The 11,445-nt window shown below is 42.4% G+C and overlaps 1 protein-coding gene across 2 annotated transcripts; it reads left to right on the plus strand.

Moving 5' to 3' along the window:
- The first annotated feature begins 313 nt into the window (after positions 1-313).
- Positions 314-8,351, plus strand: LOC111978286 (NAD-dependent protein deacetylase sirtuin-1). Of its 2 annotated transcripts, none has more exons than XM_024008262.2 (9): positions 314-745; positions 1,524-1,646; positions 4,728-4,966; positions 5,058-5,210; positions 5,324-5,471; positions 5,564-5,643; positions 5,809-5,992; positions 6,136-6,789; positions 6,968-8,351. In XM_024008262.2, the coding sequence occupies exons 1-9, from the start codon at positions 427-429 to the stop codon at positions 7,246-7,248; spliced, it is 2,181 nt and encodes a 726-aa protein (XP_023864030.1). In that variant the 5' UTR covers positions 314-426; the 3' UTR covers positions 7,249-8,351. The 2 variants fall into 2 exon arrangements, with proteins under 2 accessions (XP_023864030.1, XP_023864031.1); XM_024008263.2 differs by having other exon boundaries at positions 1,575-1,646.
- Positions 8,352-11,445: the final 3,094 nt, after the last annotated feature.

Below are 11,445 nucleotides of genomic sequence, written 5' to 3' on the forward strand. Positions count from 1 at the left end.
GCGTTATTGCTTAAATATAATCCATTCTGATCAATATTATGCAAGCTTTGAAAATAACTGATTTAGCTAGCCTGGCTCCTCTGAAGGCGGTGTTGCGCGTTCCAGGTCGACTTTATTTTAGGTCGCGCTGTGCAGCTGGCAGTCTCAAGAATCAGAACGACAATGTGCCATTGAATATTGCAATATTATCCAGCTAACGCTAGTAGCTTTAGTTGATTTGAAATGTGACATTTGCTCAAATAATTTCAATCAATGTTCATAGCTAACATTAATCATGATACGTGTTCTTATGGTTGACGTCATTGACGTGGCGCTCGGGCCGCAACTACTGGTGGAGTGGAGAGCGAGTCACATGCGCCATTTAAATACCCAGCTGTCGACCGAGATATATTTTTTATTTTACCACAGCGGCTTTTTCTGCTGAAGATGGCGGACGGGGAGAGTATCCTTGTTGAAGCCACTTCAAGTATGGAAGAACCCGTTTCAAAAAAGTCCAAAATGAGCATGGGCATAGAATCTGGGCTCAAAATTGGTCAGACTGAGCAAGCTACATACGGGCTAGAGGCTTGTGAGAGTTGGGCTGCGGCGATTTCTGCGCGGCCAGATGAGGAGATTGAGCCGGTGATGGCGTTAGGACAGGCCCCAGCAGCAGCACTAGGCGGAGACAATGGGCTGCTGGTCTTGGAGCCTCAGGAAAGCGTAACAAACTTAAAAAATGAGTCTGCACCCGCTGCGGAGAATGCAGGTAGGCTAATTTAGCTAGCTGCTATAGCTAGTATGCAAAGTTTTTTTTTGCGGACTCGAGCGTTGCATGTCTGGTTCGATTACTCCACCTTGGATAGCCAATTCAATTGGGCTCGCTAGCGTTGTAGCTAACTTGCTGGTTCAGCAGTACGTCAGCCTGAAGGTTGAAACTAGCAAACTTTAGCCGACTCGTTTAAAAAAGGGTAGCCGATATCAACATTAGCTTTTTGGCTAGTAATGTTATGCAATTCAGTTTTTTGGGTTGCAAGTTTTGCACATTTCAGGGAATGCAAAAATACAGTAACATTTTCAAGTCATTTGCAGAATAGTTAGCTAGGTAAATTACTGTTTAACACATTGCCTGAGTGATCTGTTATGAAGAGATGGCTAGTCCACATTAAAGATGCAGAAATCGCTCCGCCATTTCTTGGTTGCTAAAATACTAAAAGTTAGCTTAATTTCAGTTAATGTGACAACATACAAGTAGATAATAATGTACCATTTAAACCGCTGTGAAATCTATTTTTACATAACCAAAAATATTGTATTTTCAGTTGTTTGAAGCTGGTGTATAAAACCGAAAGTACAAGACGCGAAAGCGAAACTTAAGAACGGGAAGAATAGAAAAAGCACACAGAACAGAAATACTGCCTGCTTTCAATGAGTGACAGATATTTAACACATTTCTATATGAATTTGGTCGGGTACATATTGCAGCTTTAAATTAATTGACAAAACTATTAATTCCCACAATCGTGTCCTCTTTATTGCTTGTCCAGAGTGTCTTGGCACCGATGAGGAGTTTCACCAAAATGGCTTTGCCTTCCCAGATGGTGTCAATGAGGATGATGACAGATCCTCACATGCAAGTTCCAGTGACTGGACCCCTCAACCACAGATAGGTACAAGATGTCTAATAATACATTTTATTTTTACCAGGTGTATTGAAAATTATTTTTTCAAACTGTACAAAAGACAACATGCAGACGCTCAACCATCAACGACATCACACCTGCCCAGAGACCTACCTGTTTTCACCCCCATCTCCAGTGCCGGTTGAGAGAACGCCAGGAGTGTGCAAAGCTGACATCAAGGAAAAGGGTGGCTACTTTGAACAAACTCAAATATAAGATGTATTTTGATATAACACATTTTTTGGTTACAACATGATGCACTAAATGTTATTTCATAGTTGTCTTCACTATTATTCTACAATGAAGAAAATATAGAAAAACCCTTGAATGACTAGGTGTGTCCAAACTTTTGATTGGTACTGTACATTTTTCAAGATAATTGACGAGAAGCATATCGTCCAGCCCATCGGGTATCTCACTGCACCCTCATGACAATTCTTGAAATATGCAGACAAGTACATTTACATTGCAACACTTCTGACAGCCAACTTTCTCCACCCATAACATTTTGACTTTATAGCATTTCCAGGGGGCATGGATTATTTAGTCATTATTAGGTTTACACTTTAGACATTACTCTGTCGTTGTGCTGTAAATTGTCTCTTGTATAATACATTCTATACATTACGCTTAATCCAGTATAAACTAAAGGTTCATTAAGAATCCATTCATTAGTTATGTTCAAACATTCCCTCCAACTTGTGCCAATATCAGTTATTTTTATGTCTTGGTACCAATAGTTTATAAACTCAGCAAAAAAAGAAACATCCCTTTTTTCAGGACCCTGGTTTTTCAAAGATAATTAGTAAAAATCCAAGTAACTTCACAGATCTTAATTGTAAAGGGTTTTAACACTGTTTCCCATGCTTGTTCAATGTACCAAAAACAATTAATGAACATGCACCTGTGACTAACAGCTTACAGACGGTAGGCAATTAAGGTCACAGTTATGAAAACTTAAGACCACTAAATAGGCCTTTCTACTAACTCTGAAAAACACCAAAAGAAAGATGCCCAGGGTCCCTGCTCATCTGTGTGTACGTGCCTTAGGCATGCTGCAAGGAGGCATGAGGACTGCGGATGTGGCCAGTGCAATAAGTTGCAATGTCCGTATTGTGAGACGCCAAAGACAGCGCTACAGGGAGACAGGACGGACAGCTGATCGTCCTCGCAGTGGCAGAGCACGTGTAACCACACAGGATCGGTAAATCTGAACATCACACCTGCGGGACAGGTACAGGATGGCAACAACTGCCCGAGTTACACCAGGAACGCACCAGTGCTCAGACTGTTCGCAATAGGTTGAGAGAGGCTGGACTGAGGGCTTGTAGGCCTGTTGTAAGGCAGGTCCTCATCAGACATCACCGGCAACAACTTTGCCTATGGGCACAAACCCACCGTCGCTGGACCAGACAGGACTGGCAAAAAGTGATCTTCGCTGACGAGTTGCAGTTTTGTCTCACCAGGGGTGATGGTCGGATTTGCGTTTTATCGTTGAAGGAATGAGCATTACACCGAGGCCTGTACTCTGGAGCGGGATCGAGGTGGAGGGTCTGTCATGGTCTGGGGCGGTGTGTCACAGCATCATCGGACTGAGCTTGTTGTCATTGCAGGCAATCTCCACGCTGTGCCTTACAGGGAAGACATCCTCATCCTGACATGAGGCTCATCCTGACATGACCCTCCAGCATGACAATGCCACCAGCAATACTGCTTGTTCTGTGCGTGATTTCCTGCAAGACAGGAATGTCAGTGTTCTGCCATGGCCAGCGAAGAGCCCAGATCTCAATCCCATTGAGCACGTCTGGGACATGTTTGATCTGAAGGTGAGGGCTAGGGCCATTCCCCCCCCCCCCCCCCCCCCCCACAGAAATGTCCGGGAATTTGCCGGTGCCTTGGTGGAAGTGGGGTAACCTCTCACAGCAATAACTGGAAAATCTGGTGCAGTCTTTGAGGAGGAGATGCACTGCAGTACTTAATGCAGCTGGTGGCCACACCAGATACTGACTTACTTGTGATTTTGACCTCCCCCTTTGTTCAGGGACACATTATTCAATTTCTGTTAGTCACATGTCTGTGGAACTTGTTCCGTTTGTCTCAGTTGTTGAATCTTATGTTCATACAAATATTTACACGATAAGTTTGCTGAAAATAAACGCAGTTGACAGTGAGAACTTTTTTTGCTGAGTAATTTTTTTCCTACGAGGTTGTCATTTGGATAGGCTCTCTGCTAGGTTTTGAATATCATACCTATCATATGAAGATCCTTTTCTAACTCAAATAGAATTCCCTTAAGATTGCTCTAATGTCCCAAAAGATTTCAAATCAACATTTTGTGATATTAAACTTAAATTGCATGTATTTGAAAATATTGACATTGGTCAATCCAAAATTGCTTTTTATTTCTGAAATAAATAGATTTCCTATTACCAAGTAATTTGTTTTTTACGCCTTTGTTTCCATGTGAACCAATTTATCGGTGCATTCTGAAAAGCTATCTAAGGATTTTTCCCATGGCTTGTGTTTTGTGGGAGTAACATTGGTTCTTGTAGAATCTGTTTTAATTTTCTTCCATATTGTTAGTGTTAACTATGAAGTTGTTAATGTTCTTAGTTTATCGTTTAAAAATAGACAAGTGAAACGATTGAGGGTGAATGTGCATCTTCTATAATTACACATTGTCCCTCTTTAGTGCATTTAATGATATGTCTCAAATAAAAGCCATGGGTGGTGAGTTGATGCAATTCCAATCAGAGGTTAAAAAGATTAGGGAGATGTAACTTTCCTTTTTGAGTTTTATTTGCCCGTATAAAGTCAAATGGCTGAGGTATACTTTTTTAATGAATGTCTTTGGTGGGGTTATTGGTATTACTGAGAATATATATAAGAACTTTGGGAACCATGCCATTCTGAAGAGGTTTATTCTACCTTTACGATTTATGGGAAGATTGTTGCATTTAATACATCTTCTGTAATACACGAAATTGCATGCAACCCAGGTGATGTTCAAGATACAATAACATGTTTAAAGCAATTTGAATGTGCAGTATTTCTGTTTGTTTTTATTAGGTTCCTACAGTTTTATTCAGCAACACATTATGAGAGAGACCAATCCGAGAACAATACTAAAAGACTTGCTTCCTGAGACTGTGCTTCCGCCTGACTTGGATGACATGACACTGTGGCAGATCATCATCAACATCTCGGAGCCTCCTAAAAGAAAGAAGCGCAAAGACATAAACACCCTGGAGGATGTGGTTCGGCTACTCCAGGAAAGCAAAAAGATCCTTGTGCTGACCGGTGCTGGGGTATGTATTGCAGGGAACGATTAAGTTTTGCTGTGTCTTTGTATAGCTTTCACAGTTGCCTTATTAGGACTGATGGTTTATTTTTCCTCAGGTGTCTGTTTCTTGTGGAATACCAGACTTTCGATCCAGAGATGGCATTTATGCAAGGCTGGCAATAGATTTCCCAGATCTTCCAGACCCTCAAGCAATGTTTGATATCGAGTACTTCAGAAGAGACCCACGGCCATTTTTCAAGTTTGCTAAGGTTTGTGGACTGAAAGCATATCTATATAGTATTTGTTTAAGCCATGATGAATATCTGTAAATGACCACTTGTTGGATATGTGAGACGGTTTTGATTGCTCTGTTCTCTTGCAGGAGATCTATCCAGGACAGTTCCAACCTTCGCCTTGTCACAAATTCATATCTATGCTGGACAAGCAGGGGAAGCTGCTACGCAACTACACCCAGAACATTGACACTCTTGAACAAGTGGCTGGGGTTCAGAGGATCATCCAATGTCATGGTACATAATGTAATAGATGTTAACTTTAATCAAGTGTTTGTGGTTCCGGGTCTAATATTCACTCTTATGACCCACACTCTTCTGTGTTTCAGGGTCTTTTGCAACAGCTTCTTGTCTTGTCTGTAAACACAAGGTTGACTGTGAGGCCGTAAGGGAAGACATTTTTTATCAGGTATTGGCAAGAATGGTTCCTATTAATATTCACCAGTGTCAAATCTGTGAATTGATGTGTACTCCTGGACAGACTTGTGGCTTTTTTTCAGTCATTCACAGCTTATCTTGTACAGTAGCATCCGTTGTCTGATTTGTTTCCATAATGAATTCAAATCTGTTCAAGGTTGTCCCTCACTGTCCACGGTGTCCAGATATCCCCCTGGCAATCATGAAGCCAGATATTGTCTTCTTTGGAGAGAATCTTCCAGAACTATTCCACAGAGCAATGAGGCAGGATAAGGATGAAGTGGACCTCCTTATTGTCATTGGGTCCTCACTGAAAGTGCGACCCGTGGCTCTCATCCCAAGTATGTTGAAAAGTTTTTTTTTTAGATGCCCAAGATTAGCAATGCTATTACCAATGTTATTGTCATGTTATTACCGTTATTACCGGTATTATGCTTTATCTCGAGCCATGCATATATAACAGGTGACCTCTTTTTCCATCCAGCCTCTATTCCTCATGACGTGCCTCAAGTCTTGATAAATCGGGAGCAGCTGCCTCACCTCAACTTTGATGTGGAGCTACTTGGGGACTGTGATGTCATCATTAATGAGCTCTGCCATCGGTTGGGCGGAGACTTTGAGCAACTGTGCTACAACTCCTTAAGACTCAATGAGATCACAGAAAACCCCCCGCGGTTAGCGATTTCCGCAGAGCAGCCATCTTGCAAGGCCTTGTCTACTCACAGTAAGCCAGCAGAAAAAGAACAGAAGCACCGTCACACAGATTCATCGGTCGGTGCCTCAGAGGAGACGAACACTCATATGGTCTCAGACACTCCAGAACGCGACAGAGTACCTACAGAACCTTGTCCGACGGCTCAGAATGTCACCGACACACCTGAAGTCGATGGAGTACCACCGGAGCCCTGTCCAAAAGGGCAGATTGTCCAAGACACTCCAGAAGTAGTAGCACAACCTGAGCCCTGTGCAAAGGCTCCAAGCCCCAATGAGGAGAGAATGGAGTATTCCGTCTCTCCATCAGCAGACACGCGGAGTGAAGAAGGCTCTGGATTAAATGATCAACACATCAACCTTGAAGTTCGCAGACTATGCTGGATGAGTCGAATCTGTCGAAGTCCTATCAGCAAGCGTCTTGAGAGTAAGATTTCAAGTGTTCGTTTACCTCCCGATTATGTGCAAAACTTTTTTTTTTAATGCAAAACCTTCTGATGTTAATAACTTTTCCATGTTGTTTCATTAAATCATGTCCTGTAATTTCCATGTTAAGACAACTTGTTGATGTGAATTTCACCCAAAATGTGATGTCTTTTACCCAGCTTCTCAATACCTTTTCCGAGCACCAAATCACTACATCTTTCACGGGGCAGAAGTGTACTCCAACTCGGAGGATGAGACGTCCAGCTCCTGCGAGAGCGAGGACTCCAGCCTGGAGATGGAGGAAGATAGTGATGCAGAGGACGAGCAGAGCACACCAACAGAGGAGGTCGAGGGCTGCCTCATAGACGCAGTGACACACAAGAAAGCCTGTGAGGGCACGTTGAGTGTGAAGCAGACAGACAATACAGACACAAATGTTCAGAACACCACAGACCTTTAAAAAACAAACAATTACCCTGTCTTGACAAGGCACTTTTCTTGTTTTTATTATCTTGTTTTGTATCATTTTTTTTCTAGATTGCGTTGACACTTCCGTACTTGTGCAGAAAATTCATTCTGTCTTTCTGCGTCCGACCACATTACTGAGCTGCAGGGTAGTTGAGTACATGTTTTGTGTACTACCATTAGCAGCTTAACCAAGAAAGGAACAGCAAACTTAGACCAAAGAACACTCCCCCCCCCCCCCCATACTCTAAATGTTTTTCAATTGTTCCATTAAGTCCTAAAATATTTGTTTTTGACTTACCCACCACTGAAGTGTAAAGATTATATTTAATGGTGGCATTGTTTTCCTTACGATATTTGGCAGCTACTTTTTACTGTCACGGTCAAGCTTTTATTATTTTTGTATTTTGTAAGACATACTCAACGAGTAGGTGATGGTTTTCTAAATCAAATTGAAGTTATACATTGTGCAAACATAAAGCCTTATAAACATGTTCAATATGCTTTCATTTGAGCAAATAGCACTTTTTTGTCTTCCATTTCCAGCAGTTTGATGCATTTGTACTTATGTCCTTGGTTGCATGAGCTATTTGGAGAAATGTCCAGCCCTAACACAGACATTGTGTTCTGGGATCAGTTTAACATGAGCCGAATTTAGTGTTTTAAGAGCCTCATTCGTCTGTTTAAATTGTTTTTGTTTTGATATTGATCTTGGTAGTAAAATAACAAATATTTTCAACATTTGTGGTAGGCATTTTTTTGTTTTCATGACACAACGTAAATAGCCTTTATTAATCACAAGGTGTAACAACTCACTTGTGTAAGAAATGGATAGAGATATGAGAGTTGCATGCTATTTGATGGCCAAGTTTAGTTTGAGAAGACCACTTTACAGGTAAGTGCATGCAGTTCAGATCCTGCAGCAGTGCCAAGGGGGCGTTTTACATAAATGAAGGGACAACATTTACATGAATGAACTGAAGATGATTAAAATGAAATTTGACTTTTTTGATTTAGTATGTCATCTTTTGTGATGTTGGTGTGTCAGCTTTCATGCTCTGTATTATTTTTTACATAATTAAAAACGTACTAACCTTTTCTGTTTTCTTTAAAAACATTACATTTTATTTGCTAGATTTATATTGGGCTTAACGACACCATGCACCAACAAATAGCAGATAATCTCACTTGAGGTTGCCATTTATGTAAATATGGCATTACATACCTATATTGATAATGTATACTGTATTTATAGTATATCTCTATACCTATGTTTTTTAAGTTCTTATGCCTGCAAAAGTCACAAAGAGCTGTTTTTGTCTAAAATAGTACTAAGATTATTTTTCAAAGAATGTAATTCCAATCCAGCTTCAGTGATAAAAACGAACCTGTAGTCATTGCATGATTTTAACTACATTGTCCTGATACCCCAGTCGCAGTTCTTTTCAAGCCATTTCGTAAATTAGGCAAAGGATTAAGGTTTAGCTACACCGCTAGTTGTCAACAACTGTTGTTCCAGACGCGACCACTAGATGAAGCTATAAGCTTACTTCATCTAGCCACAATGGTAGAAGCGTAAACAAACCAACTGTGGCAGAAAAATAATCAGTATCATAACACCGGATCGTGGAATCTATTCAACACATCGGTAAGCCATTATAGAGTACAGGTTGGCTAAGCCTAACTACAGTAATGGTATTGCTGTTTCATCAGGGAGCCACAAAGATGAAGTAAACAAATGTCATCGCTGAATCCCCGTCATGTTTGCTATTTCATGAAGCCACAAAATGGAAAGAAGCTAAACAAATTATTTTATATTTGAATTTCGCATTGTTTAAAGTTGAGAGATATCATTCAGCAAAGTAATGAGACTGGGTGTGTAAGTATGCCTCCAGGGTAATATGGTAAAGTTGGCCTCAAGTAAAGGCCTTTGAACAAAAAAGACAAAGGAGAGAGAGAGAGAGCGCTTCATCAGCTTTTAGATTGCTTAGAATACGAGTAAACTAAAATATGCTAAGAGTGAAACACTTGCAATATAATCAGCAGAGATTAACTGGAGATGGGGGTTTAACCAAACATTACATGTACCTGCCATGGTAGAGAGAGAGAATGAGATAGTCCCCTTGTCCAGTAGAAGTCAATAATCAAACACACCAAAAACTTGATCAGTCATAACATGTTGCAGCATCATCATGTGTTATGATCCGATAGGCTGCAAAGACTGTAACATTATAGTAAATAAGACTAAAATGCTGAATTGTTAGTAAACGTTCGGGGGAGAGAGGCTAATCTTCACAGCATCAGCCTACAGATACCTGCCAGACTTGAGAGACAGAGACAGTGTGTGTACGCTTACCTGACTTTTTGTGGAAGGTACTACAGACCTTCTCGTGCACATAATGTCGTTGAGATACACTACATGACCAACATTTTTTGTGAACACCTGCTCGTCGAACATCTCATTCCAAAATCATGGGCATTAATATGAATTTGGTCCCCCCTTTATCTGCTCCACTCTTCTGGGAAGGCTTTCCACCAGATGTCGGAACATTGCTGTGGGGACTTGCTTCCATTCAGCCACAAGAGCATTAGTGAGGCCGGCGCTGATATTGAGGGATTAGGCCTAGCTCGCAGTCGGCGTTCCCAAATCATCCCAAAGGTGTTTGATAGGGTTGAGGTCAGGGCTCTGTGCAGGCCAGTCAAGTTCTTCCACACCTATCTCAACAAACCATTTTTTTTTTACCCCTTTTTCTCCCCAATTTCGTGGTATCCAATTGGTAGTAGTTACAGTCTTGTCTCATCGCTGCAACTCCCATACAGACTCAGGAGGTCAAAGGTCAAGAGCCATGCGTCCTCCGAAACACAACCCAACCAAGCCGCACTGCTTCTTGACACAATGCACATCCAACACAAATTTGTGGTATCCAATTGGTAGTAGTTACAGTCTTGTCTCATCGCTGCAACTCCCGTACAGACTCAGGAGAGGCAAAGGTCAAGAGCCATGCGTCCTCCGAAACACAACCCAACCAAGCCGCACTGCTTCTTGACACAATGCACATCCAACTCGGGAACGCTGACTGCGAGCTAGGCCTAATCAGCCGCACCAATGTGTCGGAGGAAACACCGTACACCTGGCGACCTGGTCAGCGTGCACTGCGCCCGGCCCGCCACAGGAGTCACTAGTGCGCGATGAGACAAGGATATCCCTGCCGACCAAACCCTCCCTAACCCGGACGACGCTGAGCCAATTGTGTGCCGCCCCATGGGCCTCCCGGTCGCGGCTGACTGCGACAGAGCCTGGGCGCGAACCCAGAATCTCTGGTGACACAGCTAGCACTGCGATGCAGTGCCTTAGACCACTCGCCACCCGGGAGCCCTAACAAACCATTTCTGTATGGACCTCGCTTTGTGCATGGGGGGATTGTCATGCTGAAACAGGAAAGGGCCTTCCCCAAACTGTTGCCACAAAGTTGGAAGCACAGAATCGTCTAGAATGTCATTGTATGCTGTAGCGTTAAGATTTCCCTTCACTGGAACTAAAGGGCCTAGCACGAACCATGAAAACCAGCCCCAGACCATTATTCCTCCTCCACCAAACTTTACAGTTGTCATTATGCATTGGGGCAGGTAGTGTTCTCCTGGCAACCACCAAACACAGATTTGTTTGTCGGACTGCCAGATGTTGAAGCGTGATGCATCACTCCAAAGAACGCATTTCCACTGCTCCAGAGTCCAATGTCGGCGAGTTTTACATCACTCCGGCAGACGCTTGGCATTGTGTATGGTGATCTTAGGCTTGTGCTCTGCCATGGAAACCCATTTCATTAATGAATAGTTCTCGTGCTGATGTTGCTTCCAGAGGCAGTTTGTAACTCGGTAGTGAGTGTTGCAACCAAGACGATTTTTACGGTACTAGGCGCTTCAGCACTTGGCGGTCCCGTTCTGTGAGCATGTGTGGCCTACCACTTCACAGGCTGAGCCCTTGTTGCTCCTAGATGTTTCCACTTCGCAATAACATCACTTACAGTTGACCGGGGTAGCTCTAACATGGCAGAAATTTGACGAACTGACTTGTTGGAAAGGTGGTATCCTGTGACGGTCCCACATTGAAAGTCACTGAGCTGTTCAGGAAGGCCATTCTACTGCCAATGTTTGTCTATGGCGATTGCATGGCTGTGTGCCTGATTTTACA

The sequence above is a fragment of the Salvelinus sp. IW2-2015 genome, linkage group LG18 (genome assembly GCF_002910315.2).
Source record: "Salvelinus sp. IW2-2015 linkage group LG18, ASM291031v2, whole genome shotgun sequence".
Taxonomy (NCBI): Eukaryota; Metazoa; Chordata; class Actinopteri; order Salmoniformes; family Salmonidae; genus Salvelinus; species Salvelinus sp. IW2-2015.